This window comes from Drosophila mojavensis, unplaced genomic scaffold (genome assembly GCF_018153725.1).
Source record: "Drosophila mojavensis isolate 15081-1352.22 unplaced genomic scaffold, ASM1815372v1 contig_277, whole genome shotgun sequence".
NCBI classification, from domain to species: Eukaryota; Metazoa; Arthropoda; class Insecta; order Diptera; family Drosophilidae; genus Drosophila; species Drosophila mojavensis.
In genome coordinates, this window is record NW_025318822.1 from 5,269,851 (window position 1) to 5,290,507 (window position 20,657).

The following is a 20,657-nucleotide window of genomic DNA, read 5'->3' on the forward strand; positions in this document are numbered from 1 at the left end:
TGCCGAGCAGACTGCAACAAGTTAGCAATACAAGGGGGAAAGAAAGCAGAGTGAAAGGAGAGAGGGCAAAGAAAGAGTGGGAAAATGCACAACACTAAATTGCCGCTGGTGAGTTAACAGCAACAACTACACGAAGACAAACACAGCCACAGACACTCCCGCTTCAATTCACTTACCGCCAGCAAAGGCAAAAGGCTAGAGGCCAGGAACGGGGGCAAGGATCGGGACAGGAACACGGACAGCAAAAGAGGCTGCCACGAGAGCAACAGAGTCACCGAGTCTTATGTTTAACTACAATTTGCCGCCGGGACATAGACACATTCACAGGCACAGCTCACACACACACACACAAGGACCCTAGGTAAGCTAAGAGCGAGCATACAACATGGTGCAAAGTTTTCTACATAATTAGAAATATAAAACTGCGGGGTCTTATATGCGCAAGAGGGCTAGCCAAGTCAGCTCAGAGTTAGGAGCGGGTCTTTAATAATGATTTGTTTTTAAGGTTCATTTGCTTGGGCTCCGACACGAAGTTGCGCCCAGCTGAAGCTAAAGCGGAAGCTGAGGAATGAAGTGCAGTGTAAATGTCTTGACTTCTTGTGTTTGTTGAGCCCCTAAGCGTGCCGCTCAGGCAGTGGAGACTCTAGGGGAGCTACTCACAGAAAGCGAGAGGGAGAGAGAGAGGGGGCGAGTAACTATGTTTGCCAGAATCCAGTTACGTTTCTGTGGCCTCTTCGTTCTAGGCCATTAATGAAATGTTCGCCCGAACCTCTGTTGTTTATGCAAAAATTTTATATTTTTGACCCTAAATGTTACATACATACACACACACACACACACATGAGCACATACACACACATTTACAAAACAAAGTTTGCTACACTCAGGTACATGGCTACAAAGTGCTCTCTATTTTTAATTAATTAAGAGTTTGCCCCATGAGCTTGCAACTAAATGGACAAAACTCATGCTAGAGCTACAGTGAAAATTGCCTAAGTGCAACACATGTCAAAATAACTTAAACAATACACAGAATAAACAAATGGAAATTCAAGTGGATACAAACTGAGCAAATTTAAAGATAAATGTGAGAAAAAGGGATAAATTATATAGAGTGATAAAAGAGACGTTATTTAAGCTTAAATTTATCTGTATATTGATGCTTCAATACTGCCTTGAATGAAACATTGACCAGCCCACATTGGGCTATTTTACTGTAAATCAAATTGTGGACGGGTTTGTGTGTAACACGCCCATTAAAGTCGCATCCTCACGCACAACAAGCAGACCCTCAGACACATAATAACTGAAGCGCACGCAAAAATAAATTAGCTATAAAATCCGAGCAGTTAAAAGCCTACCTCAGGGCTCACTTTCGCAAAGCTCTCGCTCCTTCTATTTCCAGCGCACGCCGCCCGCAGAAAACTTTTACTAATTGCGTAATAATCTCATTACATTTAAAAATACATTTACAACAGCATTTATACCTGCCCCAAGGCCAGAAAATGTTTTGCACAGAGAGAAAGAGAGAGAGAGAGAAAGAGAGAGAGAGAGAAAGAGAGAGAGAGAAGAGCGATAAGAGCAAACAACAGATCCAATTGAACGAAAGGAGACAGCAGTCACTCAACAGAAACAAAACAGAGGAAAAACTCTGCCGCCCGGAAGCGTTGATAAATGATAGCCCCAAAAACTTAAAACTCCACCCAAACTTCCCACAACGGCGTGGAAATAAATCAAAACAATATAAGAACAAGAAGCTGTCGAGTCTTCAGACAATGACAAAAAGCCACTAAAAACTGTCAAAATTGCGTCAGCTTATGAATATGAAATGCTCCAAACGGCAAATTATGTAAAAGCATGACACAAGTTGTTCAAAACCGAAGCCTTGAACAAGAAGAACAAGACACCCCTAGCATCCTCGGCACCCCCATGAGGAAATCATCCAGAAAGCATCTCAAACATAAGCCCCACCGCACCACTGAAACCTGAAAGCGAAACGCATATCGTCAGATCCAGCCTTGGCTTTCATAATGAGTAAAATGTCACAAGTTGACGCAAGTAAATATTTAAATGTCAGATTTCTATATGACAAAACAGCAACCACTTGCACTGCCTTCGTCAGCCTCCCTTGTGGCTGTGCCATCATTCGAAAACCCCAGGCAAGACCAAAATATGTCTCATAATTTTGGGTGCTGTAGAAAATTCATTCAAAGACTGACGAAATTCCTGCTGACTGCCTGTCATTTCTCTTGATTTACCTCGCCATCTCGCCGTCTCTCTCTTTATCTCTCTTTCTCTCTCTTTCTCATACTGCCTGTCTCTCTCAGAGTCATGCGGGTGTTTAGTTGCAAGCATTTTATGAGCACTGGCTTGCTTCTGCTTCTGGATAGATGAGAAGAAGCAACTGCTTCTGCTCCGCCTCGACATATCTCCTAGCATCCTCTTCTCTTATTAGGAGTTTAGTATTTTCTCTGTTTGTCTTTAATGCCCACACTACGTCAGTCTCTCCGTTTCGGTTCTATGAATGCAAAATATGCTCGACCGCCGTTTGACATTTACAAATGACAAACATTTGACAAACAAAATGTCCTTTTGTCGGCGCGCCGGCCCCGGCAGGAGCAGAAGCAGGAGCAGGAGCTACAAGTGTGCTGGAGGCGTGGCATATCTGGCGTAGCACCCGCAGCAGCAACTTGCTGCAAGTTTGCGTGTTATTACCTCAAGCTCAACTTGAACAACGAAGAACAATTAAAGTACAAGCAAATCGAGGGAACGGTGCGTGGATGCGAATGAGATGAACACAAAGAGAGCTGGGCGAATATAAATCCTTGGCAATTAAATGCATTTAATGAATGACCAAGATTAACATCAAAAGGCTTGAGTATACAAATTGTTTAACAAACAACATAAAAAACTTCTTGAAAAAGTCTTATACAAATATATTTCAATTGCGTTTTAATTGCCTTTTCATAATTATGAAGATACGATTCGATACGGTTGTAAAAATGTTTAAGTAGTTGTAAGAAAGAGAGAAGGAGAAAACCTGACAGCAATGGTCAGAAAGAAACACACAAATGTTGAAGAATTTCAATGAATTCATTAAAAAATTGCATATAAAATTGAACATTTCGAAAAGCAAAGCTAAGTGAAAGATATACACAAAGTAATTCAGTTTTATAACAAAATATGTTCAATATTTTATAAGCCTATTTTCGAGATTCGATATATCAACAGCCACAAATCTGAACAAGTTCTGTATCAGGGTTCAGTTTAAGTTGAATTTACTGTAGTTAGTTCGCGTTGCTACCTCAGCAACAATTCTGACGGAACGTACTACACCTGCACACCGCATTGGGTCATTACTTTTAATAAAGTCTAGGCCTCTGCCACTACTACGCGCTGTACGCTTTTGTTCTATGTGTCCTGTGCGCGTCCTGTGTGTCCTGGGTGTGGCCAGCACGCACTTACGCCTACCTAGCCAGCCCACGGATGGGCCGTTCTCTCTGGCTATGTTTACAGACGGGCCCAAAAGTGGTTGCACTCTCAATAGACTGCCGTCGTTTATTTTTTTTATTTTTATTTTTATTTTTTTTTTTTTTTTTTTTGCTTTTTTCGTTGTTGCCTGGCCAGCAGGTCCGTGTAAATATTTGGCTTTAATAGAATTAAATGATGAAGAAGCGTTAACGGGACGGAGGGAAAAAGAAAATTATTTGCCACCCCTGCTAACAAGCGCGAGGGGTCGGGGTCTACACTTAAATTAATAAAGTAAATAATAAGCATTTCGTGCGTAGCAGGACACAGCTCGACCAACTGGACAGGTGGACAGGTGGCTACGGCCGCGTTGAAAGTGAATTTAACGTCAAAAAACTGCTACGAAAAAATGCTTGTCCATTCTTGTCGGGTATCCAGTCAGCTTTCGTCTTTTATTTCTCAGAGGAGTTTTCTGGGTTGATTAATTTATGGTCCTGGACCAAGGAGCACTAACAGGGGGGGACAACACTGTTCTGCGGCTCCTTGGCTCCAGCACATTGCAGTAGTTAGCGCCTAATCCAGCTCAATGTGGCTCAGCTGCCGAGGCAACCGACAGGGCCGAGCCGCGACTGCTTGGACTAAGCGGCCGGGCTTAAAGGCTCTCCGACTGTGGTGCTGGAAAATGACTTTGAAACTGAAAATGAAAATAATTATGCGGCTGCTCTCAAGTGGCTGGCACTCTATTCTAATGCGCCGATTACACTTCAAATATCTGTTTATCGGGAACTGAACTTAAAGCTGACTTACGCAATGTCTGGTCAAAAGATTGAGAACGCCTTTGGCAGGAGTTGAACTTACCTAAAGCGAGAAGATGAGGGAAATACCAAATTAAATTTAAATTAATTTCAACAACAATAACATGAATTTGCAAATCGAGACAAGTGACAGGATAAGCCTGAGGAGATAGATAGACGACATTGTTGTTCTGTCAAAATCTTTGAAATAAATTGCCTTTTCTGTTGCCTAATTTGAAAGTCCCTACTTAAAAATCCATTAAAAATTTGCATGAATCCATAAAAAGGGACAGCAAATGAGTAAAAAATAACGAAAGAGTTGCGCAACGCACCCGAGATACTCTACAAATGTAATGTGAGTTGAGAGTAAGGGACAAAAATAATAAATCAAATTTAATATGATACATGAAAGTTAACAATAGAATTATGGATATATATTATAATAATAATTTAAATAATTTCAGACTTTTTACTTAAAGATTCACTAATTCAACTTGCTTTCCTTTTCAAGTCATTTAAATTCAAGGCTTTTTCATAAACTGCTCTTAATACACTCGATTCAGACTTGGCGAAAGTGTAGACATAAATTCGGTATTTTATTTCGTTGTTCCATCTTGGGCAACTCATGAGATTGACAAGAAGCTGTCGTTAATTTGCATCAAATCAATTTCTCTTCGGCAGATGCCCGCCCTGCCCTAGTCTGTTTTGTTGTCTTGGCCTAGGCGTAGGCGACATAAAAATGCAAATTTTGTTGCTGTTGGTTTCAAAAGGGACATTCACGGTGGCGTGAGACGCATGAAGAGGGGCAATGGCGGGGGCAAGGCGGCCAGCAAAAGGAACTCGAATGCCTCAGCTTGACATGAAGAGGAGAGTTGTTCGCATATGTGACATGGCAACAAAAATTGCTAAAATATTATTACAAGTAATAGGCAAAAGGAGCAACAACATTTTGTGGGGCACAAGGGGGGGGGGGGACAGAACGACAGAAAAGGGTGTTGAAATTGATGCCAGCGGCAGACAGGCAGGCCAGGCTGGCTGGCTGCCTGGAGGCATCAGCATGCTGATGATGATGGGGATGATGCCCGCCTATATCAATAGGCATATCAATACAGCTGACTCACACACACACACATACACCCATATATACATTCCACACACACTTCGCACCCCCCGTTGGCCCTAGCCTGCGGTTAGACGTGCTCAAAATACATTAAAAGTTAGACAGCAAACGGGAACTGCGACCGAGGCAGGGGCGAACCGAGGGGTGCGCACTTCGGGGCATTTTCTATACAAACAAATTGCTGCGTACGCGACTTGAAAGCCAAAAATTGATTGATGTTGCTTTGCGTAGTCGTGGCGTAGTCTGCTTTTAGGCCAAGTTAAGGCAGAGAGCTGGCTGAGGGGCGACAGAGAGTGGTAGAAAGTTGGCTCTAATGCGATTTTGAGTGCTCATTGTTGGCCATTACACGAGCGGAGGAGAAAAGCCAAGTTCAGTATGCGGCTTTTGACTGTTTTCGCTGTGCTATGGCCCAACGCCTTGAGAAATGCGCATTTAATTGAGTGTGCAGAGCCTAATGGCTGGGGCGGGCAGCGGCCGCGGCAGAGGCTGGCGTTTGCGGGGATAATTGAATAACTGTCAGCACTTTAATTAGAGCGTAAAAAATTGCAATTGCAATGACATAATTGCAATTGCGCAGCAGCAAAAGCAGCTGCAAGCGGCAGCATTTGTTGGCAACGCATTTATCTCGACCTTATTTAAGACAGGCCAAGAGAATTAGAAAGCGCCCCAGAGGGAGGGTGGCAGGCGATGCCAGATGTATATTTATGATATTTATTGAAATCCGCATCTGCTGCTGCATCTGCATCTGTATCTGCTTGTTATGCGTTGCTATGTTAGCCACAATTTCTATCCAATTAAAGCACAGCGAATTGTCTAACCTTTTGTGTAATGATTTCATTTACACAGACGGAGAGAGACCGAGTGTGAGACACACAGAGAGAGTGAGAAAGAGACAACAACTGACAGCTGAAAACAAGAATTAAATCCAATTTGAATCAAAAACAAAAAACAAAAAAAAGTTGCAAACAAACTTTTGCATTTAAATTCAATTTACGGAAATTTAGCAACAACTGTTTGCAAAATTTACGACTGTATTTGTTTTGTTTTAGTGACGCGATTTCGGAAATAGTTAATGACAGCTCTTTAATTAGTGAGCCATACTTTAGATACCTTTTTAATTTGTATCTAATTATCTCTTTTGCTAAATAGAAATGGAATTACTGTTAAAATGTTACCGTTGCGAATTGATTGAATAAATTTATAATAGCAATACAGAAGCTGCAAATGTATTAGTTGTAGTAATGCTAGTCGTTGTTGTAGTCGTATTAGTTGGTATAAATAATAGAGTATGAATTGTAGTAGTAGAAGGTAGTTAAGACAGTTACTAAAGTAAATGAAGAGAGAGACAGAGGCAGAGAGAGGGAGAGAGAGAGAGAAAGATCGAGTTAGACTTGACCAGAATATTATTTATATTATTATATGTTATTAGATCCACAATTCGCCGCAAGATATTAATAATATTCTAAAAGAAACATAATGTAAGCACGTGTAAATCATGCACAGTAAACAGATATAACAGGACCATACCTATAAAAGCTATATAACTTTAATGTGAGATTGTTCTTTGTTTGCAGTACTTTAATAATAAAATCCGTTACATTTGCCTAAGGCCTCGCGGCATGTTAAATGAAGTCACCAGGCTGCCATTCTTGACGCCATTGCGAATAACGAAAACACATGTTAAAGATAAAGATATACATTTATGTGCATTTATATAGGTAATATCCGCAGCAATCAGGCAAAGAGGCGTGTCGCTCGCACGCCCTCGCATTTTGGGCCATAAAAACACGCCGCTCGAAAAATCGCATTTTCCATGTTGCGCCCGCAAAGTATGCAACATTTATTTTTAATGCCAGAATAAAAAATAAGAGAAAGGCAAAACATATTTTCTTTCCTTTACTTTTTTTTCTTTCCCCTTTTTTGTTTTTTTTTGTTTTGTTTAGCGTTTTATGCATATTCGGCATGTATAAATTTTTACGCGCTTAGAATATCAATTTGGTAGATGCGATTTGGCCATAAATGCGGTACGCAAAAACAACAAATGCATAAATTCATGGCATATTTGCCGAATATATCCCTCTCTATCTTACAGCCATAGCTGTCTCTATTGCACGCAATGCTTGTCAGATTTTTTTTGACTGCACTGTTTGTTGTAGCATTTAAAAATTCATTTCGTTGTTTGTTGATTTTTTTGGTTTGTTGTTTTTTTTTTTTTTTTTTTTTTTGTTTGTTTATGTTTTTGCTGCCGCGTTTGTGACATGTTTCCCTGTGGTTTGCAAGCGTTTTTTAACGCGCTAGCATTTTACTTTTAGTTTTGGTTGCTGTAAGTTGGACATGTTGCGGTTTTTGTTTGTTAAATTAAATTATGCGGTTTCGCGCACACACACACACACACAGACATTTTAAACAAACTGTAAACTAATGAAAAGCATTTGCAAATGCAATTGCAGAATGCAATTACATTGTTTACAATTCTGACCACCAGATGTCGCTCTTATTGCCTGTTTCCGTAACTAAACAATATCATTTTTATTAAATTACATTTTCTTTTAATTAAAATTATTTGAAATTAGTTAGACCAACTAGCTCTTTATTTATGCACTTTGAAAATTACGCCGGCCTGCGTTTATGTTACTTTGCTTTGTGGTCCCTTGGAACATTAAGACCTAAAGCCCCTTGCGACAATTTAGCAGCCCTCTGTGTATCACTGTCCCTCTCTCTCTCTCTCTCACTCTCTCACGCTCCCACGCTCTGTCTGTGTCTCATGCTTTGTGCTAGGCGTCGGGGCAAAAGTTTTTTGCATGGCACTTAAAAAATTTATAAAGTGCTTTGAGCAGACTTCAGTCTGCCGTTCCCCCCCCCTCAGACTGCACTGGCAATGAAGTGCAAATTGCAGCGCAAAGTGTTAGCCATGTTGCCTTGTTCGCTGCCACGCCTACACAGTTCCGTTTCTCGACTTCTGCTGCTTTGTTTGGCTCCTGGGAGCAAAATGAAAATAAGGAGAGAAGCGAGTCACTTGCAGTTACAGTTACCAGCGACAGCAACTGGCCCTTACTCTACCTCCCTCCCCTCCTACCCTCTCCTATTTAGTCTCCTCCTACTGTTTTTTTGTGTTTTTGGCTAACTTTTTTTTTTTTCGCCTGCTCGCCCCGCCACTTGACTAAGTTTCTCCACTTCATTCCGTCGCCCATTGACTCTACCTACGCCTCGCCCTTTTAATTGTTTCAAGTTTGTCTTGCATTTTTTTCCCCCACTTTGGCTGGCTTCTTTAATTTTTTTTTCGCGCAATTTTGCTGTGCAATTTGTTTCCGGCGTCACCATCAAGAATGCAATGCATTTTTATTTACAGTCTAGCCATTTCGTGCTCTCTCTTTCTCTGTCGGCTACTTTCATATTGCCATAAATCTTGCAGTTATTGCACATATTAAAATAATACAATTACGGCTTAAAATAATTAAGCCACTTACACATGTGTGAGAATTCACGCAATTTAAAAGAATATGCACAAATTGGTATTCAATGAAAAATAATACATTATTTCCATTAAAAATAAACCCTAACAGTAAGCAAATTGGGTGTAAAACCCCTTAATGCGCCTTCATTGAACTCCATAATACTCAAATAATCTGAGCAAATAAAAAACTGATAGAATTACCTATATGGACTGTCATTTCACAGAGATAACAGCCGTCAAGAGTTTCGGTTTTATTTGTTTGATTCTGATTGGAAAAATCTACTCAGATCATTGCATTGTAAATAATCGCAATTTTCATTTTTTTTTTTTTTTTTTTTTTTGTGGAATTTTTATCTGGACTTCACTTCACTGTTGCCATTGTGTTAAATAATTTTTTAATAATATTTTTAAAAAATACCACTCTGAATAAATATGAATGTATGCATATATATATACATGTGTATAAAATGCATAATATGGCAGCTGACATGAGCCACTGTTGACATAAGGATGCAAAGGCAATTAATTGTGATGCAATATATAAAATCTATAAATTTATTTTATGATCTGGCACATTTCGTCCATACGCACTGTGTCTTATCAACGGCAGCCAAAATGTAACAGACAACAACACATAGGAAATATGAGCTACGTGCACGACTTTAAAATTTAATAAAGAACACCCTGAACATCCTCGCCGTTTATTAAAAAAAAAGAAATATAATATGTATATGCAAGATTTAATGCTTGATATGAAAAAACTTTTCAAGGAGGGACTGCGCGTTCAGCGAGAAGCTGTGAGGCTTTCATCATTTTGTTAGCGGAAATTTGCTGAAAAAGGTTAAGTTGTAATATTTCGTCACCTTATGCCCATGCTGAGAGGTGGCTAGATGGCAGAGGGAGTCAGGGAGAAGTCGAGGCAAAAGCTCTGCATAATTTAACGTATGCAGCTGCTAGACGCTACAGCGGCTGAGCCGTACGAGTGCCCCGTAATGTATGCTATACACAAACACAGCACACACGCACACACACATACACATTATTTTATGGTAATAGCGCATTTTTGGCGTGCGTCTGTGTTTGTGAGGGCACCGGAAGTCACTTTAACGATGCGCGAGTAAGTAATAACAACAGAAAAAATATACACACACACACACATATGTACACGCGCACACACACACACACATGCCAAGAAGTAACAGGAAGAGCCAACAAAATGGCGCACATTTTTCTTGCCCTCACACACACCAAGGCAGCGTGTGTGTGTGCGTGCAGATTGTTAATGCGCGCAATGAGACAAGCTAGACTCACAAATGCAAATATACAACACCAGACACAAACACAACTCCACACAGAATACCTGTTCACCAACTGCACGATCTACCTGTACTGCCTCCTGCCTCCCCTTCCGCCGTGTCTATAGCAGGCGACGAAAGCAAAGTCTCTGGCCATAAGCAATGTTGAGATTGCCGCTCAGCAGCAACAGCAAGAAACAATAGAAACAATGAAGGTAATTCATCTCAGGTGAGCGAGTATCTGTGTGGGTGTGTATGTGTCTGCGCAATGCTCCTAGATAATTGTTGTAGAATGGCATATCATGGACTTATTTTAGAAATATAAATTCATTGATGAGTTCTTCAGATTATTATTAATCAACAACTCAGCTGAGTTTTAAGCATTTCTACAGAATTTGAAATTTGAAATGAAAGTTATGAGCCTATAAATAAGTTCCTAAAATAATATTCCATGATTTTGAAAATCAATTGCCAAGGAATTTTGATTGATAACTCTTGAACCTTTTTGTGAATGTTGAAGGAAAGAACAATCCAAGCAAATGAGTTGAAGCTTCCTTCTGTATAAATATCTTAAGTCTACAGATCTTCGTAGTAAGTTTAGCTAGCTATACAAATACTAAGGCAATTATTTTCACTTATTTCCCAAGCGTATGAACTGGTCGTCATCCAAGGATGGTCTACCTAATATTATATTTGATTTCGGATGTTGGCCAATGTGCGTATGGCTCTGGTGCCAGACTCTTTGCTGTTTGTCGTCTGTTTGCACAGCGGAAGCACTGAAACGAATGAAAACAGAAAACAGAGAAACGACAAAAATAAGAACAACACATGGGCAGAGGAAATGCAATTGGATCAGTTTAGTTCCATTGCTGTTTGCAGTCATGTAGGACTGGACATCATAGCCTTTAAGCCCACAAGTTGTTGTTGTTGTTGTTGTTTCTGCTGCTGCACAGGCGTTGTTTGTTCAGGCTTCACGTTGGGCTTGGACTTTGCAAACGCTTATCGTTCTGAGGTACTGTAGTACAAAATTCGCTGACTATTTGGCATTTATGGCCCACAAGTGAAATTATGAGCCATGGCGCAGACAACACGAATGACGATGATGAAAGAGAGGGCGGTAAACGAGAGGTTTGAGCATGTGAGCATGTGAGCATGTGAGACTAGGCGGCAATTGCCAGAGGTATATGTGCAAGAGATGAGAAAATATGACAGCCAGACATGCAGAAAACTGTAACAAATGTAGCCCAGGGAAGAAGGTTCAAGAGTAAAGAGAGGGTGAAAGAGAGAGAGATAGATAGAGCACGCGTGCAGGTGGATATATTGCATACATAGACGCCAAGGGAGTTGCCGCTGCTGCTGCAGCTGGAGCTGTAGCTGTTGCAGGTTGCCTGCTGCAGATGAAGAGAAATGTGCAGCTTATGAAATGGAACAAGTGCAACACATGCGAAATGTGAATTGAGAAATGTGCACCACGGCAGCGGCAGCAGGAGCAAATTTTCATTGCCTTTTAGTCCTGAGACAAACGTGCCGCAGCAGAGGCCTTGAGAAAAACGACGCACACATGAAGCCGAGCTGCTACGGCAAATAATGCCCTGCCATGCCATTGCGGTTGCTATCGTCTGTCTTTGGGTCTACATGGGACGTCGCCCACTCTCCCTCCACGTAGTCACGATAAAGCGGAAATTGCTGTTTTGCTTTTTATTCCAATATGCTTTTCTTTTTTACGAAACGAACGCAACGGAAATGAAATCAAAATGCAAAAATAGCGCATTTATCAGCATCTCCTTCCGCAAATATTTAATGCGACAGACGACGAACAAAGAGACACGTTATCAAAACAAAGGAAATCAGCTATCCTGTGATGATTCGAAAACAAAATGGTGATCAACAATTTATTTATACTAAGTAGACTAACGCAAGATTAAAGCCAAAGTGGAGAGCTGCTTTTCTATAACTTTAACGATGGCTAGAATTTGGAGTGTAATAAAGCTCTCAAGTAGGATTTCCTAACAAGCTACTTAACAGCCAACTACGACTCCTGCTGGTCACATTATCTAAGCGAAATCCAACTAAGGACCAATCTACCCCCTCTGCCGCCCATGTCCACGCCCAGAAAATGAATCGTTTTTGGCGGTTTTTCATGTGGCCACTCCAGCAAGGGCGAGCGGCGTGTGTGTGTATGTGTGTGTGTGTGTGTCTAGGCCTGGCGTGCTCGGTTCGGTTACAGAATTTGTTTGCGGTTTATTCTGCAGTTGGCAGGCAGCAAAAGGCATAGAAGCGAAAGCAAACAGAAACCTTTGTGTCGCTGTGAATGCTTGCGGTTATTTTTGGGTATATTTTTTTTTTTCTTTTCGTTTTTGGTCTAGACATTGCCATTTCCGCTTAACGTGACTGCTGTCCGAGTTGCTTTTCGCTGGAAATTTGTGAGCAGACCGCGCGGCGGGTGCCAGCCTCATCATCAACATTGTCATCAAGCAGACTCTCACATTTGCATATTGGCGACAGCCAAAGTAAAACAGAAGCAAACAAAAGCGAAAGGAAAGAGAAATAACAAAAGGAATCTCGCACTCTGCTCTCTTGTTAATGATTCCATTTTGGGGAGTATTTGTTCATAAATATTCTAAAAGTTATTTTTCGCTGTCTTCTCTTACTCAATCGCATGCTTCATTCATTAAATTGCTTTTTGCCAGCCGCAAGCTGTTGCGCTCTTAATTAATCAGTTGAGTTCCAGTTTACGTGGCTTCTTTAGGATAATTAGCTGTCAGCACATGCTTTACATGCCTTTCCTTTTTGCCACATTTGCACATTTTGCCATTTTGCACAACTGCAAAATATATTGCAAAGTGCATAAACCGAGTTCAGTGCAGCATCATCTCATTCTTGGTCTACTCCCCATACTCATATTATTCCAACTCTACATGCACTCGGCTCCAACAGCAATTTATAGGAATATCAACAGATGTATTACAAATCAAAGGTAAAATTTGCATTGCATGGATCGAATGGATTGTGCTCTACGCATGGATATATTATTGCCAATTTTACAACGTTTACAGTTGGAAAATGCCTGTCAAAGCATCCAAGCATCCAAAGCAAATAAGCAAAATTGGGAGATAGACCGAGAAGAGAGAGAGAGAGAGAGAGAGAGAGAGAGAGAAAGCAGGCTGAGTGAAAACAAATTCAATTTTCAATTGAATTTTTATTGAATGTTAGCGGCAAGCGAACCCAAAAGCCGAAAAGGATCCCAACTTGTCAACAGAAACTGCGGCGGCTCGTTCTGAAATTTCATTTCAGCATATCGCATATCTACAATTCGCTTTGACACATTTTTTTACTGTATTCTGTTTTCCATGTAGAACACAGTAAATGCAAAAAGCTGCCGCCAGCCTGAATTAAAATCTACACAATAGCACATATTACATTGAATATGTGCGGAGCTTCTCGTATATGGAGACTTTTTCTGCTCTGCTCGCAGCAAGTTCAGTTTTTTATCGCACAGGAAATGTTATAGAAATTTCTCTTATCACAGAAGCAACTAAAACAATAATAATAAAAAAAGAGAGAAAAATGCAACTGGCCGACTTTTGCTGTCAGTTCTATGTTTTGTTATAATCAAAACTCTGGCTAGTCGGACTACGATATATGTATGTATGTGTAGGCGATATAGCACTGATAGCAAAAGTTTAAACGGAAGTTATATGATAACTTAGCTGCAGTGCACTTTATTTATTGTGCATGTCGAGGCCTCGACTCGGTTCAAGCATTCATCAATTCAACTTACCTGCAAAGAGAAAAGGTGAAAACAACAATTAAATCACAAGTCAAAACCGTTATCAAGAAAGTGGAATTGCCTAAGAGTTTGTGGAAGGTGAAACAAATCCGCTTACAATAAAGAGCTTTAAATTCCTTAGGATCTGTCACAGCTTCAGCTAGAAATTTCCAATTATGAGCTGCTACAATTAATAAGATATGCAACTAAAATAGTTTCATGTAATCCTTTATGAAATTGGAAACTAATTTACTTTACGTAAGCGATTAAAACTTTAAATTACTTTGAGTGAAATTTGTAGATCTAATTTATTTATTTATTAAATTTATGACAGATTTGGCCTTTCCATGTCTAAATACTATTTTCCTATTACAGTGGCCATACGCTATAACTGATGCTCAGGTAGAAAGCTAACGAAATGCCGAATGTTTTGATGCTCAGACCTCCACCGCGGCCCCTTGGCGCGGCGGGGCGTGGCTTAGCTTGTAATTGCGTTTGGGCGACAGTGCAGACAGGCGTCTAGATGAAAAATAATTAAAAGCAATGACAACTTGGTTTTACTTTCTTACAGTGTGTTGTGTCCATGGGGGAAGCTGGCTGGCACACTCACACACACATACACACACATAGGTATATAAAAAACAAATCCCCCAACACGTCGCTCACATTTCAATTTACGCATGAAAATGTCATTTCCGACAAGGCACGAACGAAGGCGGGTTGGAAATTTGCATGCAGGAATGCTAAGGGAAATACAAGCGAAATAATAATAGAAAAAAAAAGTAGAAGAAGAGAGAGATGCTGCCTGTAGCCTGGCCTATGCCCAACAACAACTGCGTCAAGTACCCTCCACACCCTCATATCTTCTAGATCGCTCTGCTGGCTGTCTTTCTATTTGTCTCTTGCCACGTTACGCACGCCAAAAGTGTAATAAAATTAAGAATTCCAAAGCTGCCGTGACAAATTCTTCTTCTTCTTTTCGGTATATACATTTTCTCGACTTCTTTTTTTTTTTTTTTTAATGCGCAATGAATGGCGAATGGACAGGCTGTGTCATGAGGGCGGGGGCGTGGCAGCCAGTGAATGAGTGAAGCATTACTGACAGCTCACGACAGCGACGAGGACGTTGAGTGCCAATTTTGTGCTAACGAAACTCTCATAGTTTCCAGATTGGGGGTGTGGCCGTGGCTGTGTGCGTACGTAAGAGCTCCAAGTACCCGAAGTATATTAAGCCATAAAATTAGTGCGGCCGCGTGCAGCATAAAGGGCGTGGGCGAACCCGCGGGGCGGGGTCGGGGACGGTGCCGAAGCGTACGTGAGCAGCATTAGCTAAGCGAGCAGCTCAAGATGAAATTTGTTTATTTGTGATATATGTATAAATCGCATAATTAGGGAGCCAGCACAACACGACTGCGCATCAAAAGATTAAAGAGCTTCTCTCATAATGTCTGGACAATTAGAACGGGTGAGGGGCGGCTGAGGTATGGGCGTTCCGGGCCCATCAATATGAGTTGCGAACCATGCTTTGATATGCTTAAGAATTTAACATATCTAAGGATCCGGTTGAGAGTTCCATCTGAGAAATCATCAGATATGCAGCTTAGTCAAAATTCTCCACAGCTGAACACAAATCTTATACGGCATCTTTTTGATACGGAACGCTGCAAATTGGAAGACAAGCTCATTAGACGGTCATCTAGGGATTAAATCTGTTGTAATTGCGCGGCTCAGCATTTCCAGCGTAATAATGCGCATCTCGCAAAAGCTGCTTAGCAGGCCACATCCGAGCAGAGGCGGCGCAAAAATCAGTCAGTCAGACAAATTAGTATGCACGAGACCAGAAGACAGACAGATGTTTCTCTCTAAAGTTATGAGCTGATGATTGACTGGGGCTGACTGACTGAGCGACTGATTGACTGACTGACTAACACGAGCTGACAAATAAATGAATTTGTTATCATAATCATAAAATGATGAGCGCCCTGCTTATGCATAACATTAAGAGCACAAGACAAGTCGAGGGAAAATAATGTTAATCAGGTCATCTGTGATTTTTGATTCCGAAATTATGCAATCCATGGCACGTTGTAGATGAGCACAAGATGATGATGATGATGATGATGATGTTGTTGCTGTAAGGTCTTGATATTTGCAGCCCACACAACATTTGTCAATTTAAATGAGCCATAAGCACATTTCGCCAATTTTTATGATTAATTAAGTGTCTACATTAATTGCAGTCGAACATGAAGCAACAGCAGCCCCCAGTCGAACAACATCTAAGCAACTAAGCAACAAGCTGCCCGACCACACCACACACCACCTCTGCCCCACCACGCCAATGCACCAGTCGCCCCTCTGCGCGTCAGGCCTCACAATATTTCCCCAGCAATTTGCTGCCAGGTTGCGCGCATTGGCCAGAACAAATTGCAAAGCAATCGCTGCAGTTTAGAGTGCAGAAAAAAGACCAGAAAATGCTATTTGCAGATTACTGGGGAAGCGAGTATCTCTGGTGGTGAAGGCATTTGTATTGCTTTGCAAACATTACATTAAATACACTTGAAAGAACAAATATACGCCTAAGTTGTTATATGTTTGAAATATTTTTAGTCTTAATATTATAAATATACTAAAAAACAAAATCTAAAAAAAAAAAAAAAATTAAAAATGTACAACAGTAAAGCAATCAATTATAAATATTATACGATTTTCTCTCAGTGTAATACTGGTTATCTTTTGCTAAATACTCAACGACGATGCTTAAGTTGATATTGGCAAATTTAAAAGCCAAAAACTCAGTGGACTGTTGCTAAGTTTACTCAAGCTAACACACACAACACACACCCACACGGCACACACACATACACACACTCATATTGCTTGCACAGTTTGCCGTGTAGTGCAAACTTTATTTTTGGTTACGTTTTATCAGACAGTTGTGGCCTTTGACTCTTAACCCTCTCTGGCCCTCTCTGGCCCTCTCTGGCCCTGGCTAGTCTGCAAATGCAGTTTATTTTACTGACTAAACATTTTGGAGCTTAGCCAAACGTTGTTAACTTCATTAAATTGAAGATGGCTTTATGGTAGCGCCTTGACTGGACCGAGCTTAATGAAGTGCAATATAATAAATCAAGAAATTTAGGCGGCCACGTTCAAAGCTTATTAATAGGCTCGGCGCGAGTGTTGCGACCCAATGAGGCATTTGTTATGGCAAAGAAGCAAACAAAAAGAAGAAACAAATAAACTAAGTCCAACGAAAGACATACGCAACGGCAAGCAACACAATAAATAAAAATGACAGATGAAACAAGACAGGCGGCAGTAGCAAAAAAAAAAAAAAAAATAGAAAAAAAAAAAAAAAAAAAAACAATATTTTATTTACTCGCAATTTCATCATCATAATCAACAATAACATTAAATATCATTAACAGGGCTAATTAGCGAGCCGTAAATAAATAACAGAAGCTGTAAAAATCATTCCACATTTTAGTTTTCTCCTCTTGCATACAAATCAGGATCTTTTGAGTTTGAAAGAAAGAAATTTGCTTGGTCTAGATGTTGTTTTTTTGGCACCCAGGCAGCTGCATAAACATATCAATGCGAAATTCCTTATAGCGTAATTAATATGAATGCAATTTGTAAAGGGTTTCGGCGGCAGCATAGTCCAACCATAATAAATAATAATAAATTGTTGAGCATTGAGAACGCATTCTCAAAGACAAAATGCATAACTGGCAGCTGCAGAGAACGCTCGAAAATTGGGCGAGAAAATGTCTGCTGGGACTGAATAGAGAGGCGAGGTTGCTATGGGTGGGTGGGGTATAATATCTGAATCGACTGACAAGCCAAAAGCATGCTCAAAGCTCATATAAATTATGACAACTATGATGGAAGAGACACACAGAAGAGAGAGAGAGAGAGAGAGAGAGAGTGTGTGTGTGAGAGAGAGAGAGAGTCCCAAGTCGAGTCATACCGAACGTTTGTCTATTATAATTAGCTACAAAATTTCACATGACTGCAATAAATGTTTCAATTATTTATAATCTCAACGAGCTGGGTGTATGTTTGTATATATATATTTATATATCTTATGGTTAGGTAATCCCCTCAGCACTTGCGCATATCCCCATCTCTTGCTTTAACTCTGCTGTGGCTATTGCGCATTAATTTCACTCAACTGCAAATTACTAATTACAATATGAAAGTTGCTGCACAAAGTGTTTTGCAAATAAAAACAATTTACATTTAAGTGCTACATAAATCATTTCAATTAATCTTTAAATCTAAGCAAAAGAGACATATTAATGCGGGTTTGGTGCGGCTGCCTTTCGAAAGGTCACTTCAGAGAGCTTTTCGTGTGCCGAGCTAATTAAACTGCCTTTAAAACTTTTAATGAGCAGCGATTTATTAAGTGTCTACCCCGGCCCTAAAATCATTGAATAAGAAGAAGTCTTTAAGATGTCCAGAAAAACAACAAAAAACAGCCAAATCTCTATTACCCCGGACTTGGACTCCACCCAGCTATATCGATCCATTAACGCCAAACCATAAATAAATTGGGCATAATTTATCTTTCAACAGCGTTTGTTTAACATAAATGTAAATAAAAGCGCTGTACAAAATAGACGCGTGATTACCCTGTAAATAAGACTAATCCCAAAAGGCCTGACGAAAACTTCTATGTTTAATCAGTAAATAAAAGTATTAAAATCTCTACAATTCCTATGAAGCTTATAAATTAATAAACGATAACATATAAAATAAAGTCTATATGGCATATTGGGTCAAGAGCTAGTTACGCTTTTTATTCAGTCTGCTCTCGTTGCTAGAGGGTATCGAAAATCATAAAAAGCCAAATTCAACGAGAATTTTAGAACAACATTAAATGATGAGCAATGTATAGACAACATTCAGTTGGATAGATAAATAGCTGGACGGACGAAAATGGGAGAGAGAGGTGGGAAGGGAGGCTGCTAATGGTAATGAGCTGTACGCTGATTTGATTTACCGCAACACAAAACAAAGCACATATTTGTTTATTGTTAGTTTTTTATGGCTCTGCATCTGCGCTGCTTCGTGTCTGTGCCTGTCAGCCTTTGCTTCTGCCTCGACTTTGTTGATTTACGCACAAATTACGCAAAAATTAAATTGCAATTAACTAGAAATTATATCAGTAATTATGCATATGAAAGTCGTAAACAAATAAGCAACAATAATTGCCAGTTGGCAAACAATCCAGACAAAATTGTTTAAATACCTCTGACGGTGTTTAATTTATGCAATTTGCTCATTTGAACGAACTGGTTCAATTGAAGTGATGCCCAGTGGGAATTATAATGCAAAAGTATTAACTAAAATCTGCATAAATTAATAATTACTAACTAAACAAATTTACTTTCATAGTAAAAGTTACTATGATAACTGCATATCTGTTATAAGTTATCAAGATTTAAAAACAATTGTAGAGCCCTTTAATGAAATTTAAATAAAAACGATTTGATTAAGTCAAAATATTAGTGAAAAGATAAAACAGTTTGAATAGAAAATATGAAATGAAATATATTTTTATAATTTCTTCAGCTGTTTTTCTGACTGTATCGAAAATATATTTTTAATTTTTAATATAAATGAGAACAGATTGCATTTACAACGTAACGAAAATGTTGTGTACACATGTTAGCACACAACAAGTAAACAAGCAGGCAAACAAACCGAGAAAGAAAGCAAAAACGAAAAGCTCCTCTTCTTTCCTTTTTGGCAGTGGTCGCACTGTCGAGACGATGAGGAAAAACTAAGCGCGAACAGCTGAGGCGCAACGAAAATGCTAATTAATGTGATTATGCTGCCATTTAAATTGTTAAACAATTGTTTAGCGATTAGTCAGGCGTCAAGAAGCGCAGGCACACGTTTATCTAGAGGGCTGGGTCTGCGCAGAGGGTCGTCGGGCTGTTGCCCCACATGATGATTAATTGTTGTAAAAGTGCAGCAAGTGCGGCGCCAATTTGATGCCAAAAGTTTTGCCATCAAGCGAGTAGCAAAAATTACACATACGCCGCGTGTGGAGGGCAGCCTGACAGTCAGGGAGCAGCCGACGCCGACGCCGACGCCGTCATCGTTGCCACCGCTGCTGAAGCAGCAAAGTTTAAAGCTTTTGACAAGCGTCGAGCTGCTGTTGAAAGCATGTGCCACAAGCTACGCACACCTACACTCACGCACACACACACACACACACACACACACAAACTCGCACATTTCCACCTGGCGAACCCGTTAAACTGCCGCAGAATGTGCTTTTCTCTTCCATTTTTTTTTTTTTTTTTTTTTTTTTTTTGGTGGCTGGCACTGCTTTGCTGATAAGCGTAGACAAGTGCCACGCCCACTTTGCCCACACAGGAAGCCACCTAGTTGCCTGGCTAAACTGACAGCTATAGAGACATTAATGTGACGAGGGTTTATGGAGCTGGAGGGGACCTGAGCTGAGGGTTACGGTGCGGGCTTTGCTCTCAACACGAAAAAGTTGCAGAAAATTACATCACGAGATGAGCAGGGCAAAAAAAAAAAGGAAAAGAATCTAGACTTGGCAAAGCCGAAGTCTGAGTACTCTTTCAGTGTAACTATATAGCATTTCTTTTATGCAAAATATATATATTTTCATAAGATTTTGCAATGTCTAAAAATGTGTTTCAAAGTTACGCCACTCCAAAAAAAAAAATACATATACATATCTATCGTATATACATATATAGGCCAGAAATTT

The 20,657-nt window shown here is 40.1% G+C and overlaps 1 protein-coding gene across 9 annotated transcripts in view; it reads right to left on the minus strand.

Annotated features, from left to right (window-relative positions):
- Positions 1 to 20,657, minus strand: part of LOC6574434 (maternal protein pumilio) — a 204,811-nt gene that overhangs the window by 39,911 nt on the left and 144,243 nt on the right. Inside the window, exon 3 of one of the 9 annotated variants that reach the window (XM_044008295.1) lies at positions 4,276 to 4,326. The exons of the other annotated variants lie outside the window; for them this stretch is intronic. Coding sequence (XP_043864230.1) covers positions 4,276 to 4,326 — 51 coding nt within the window. The remainder of the gene's footprint in view (positions 1 to 4,275; positions 4,327 to 20,657) is intronic. 9 annotated transcript variants of the gene reach the window in all.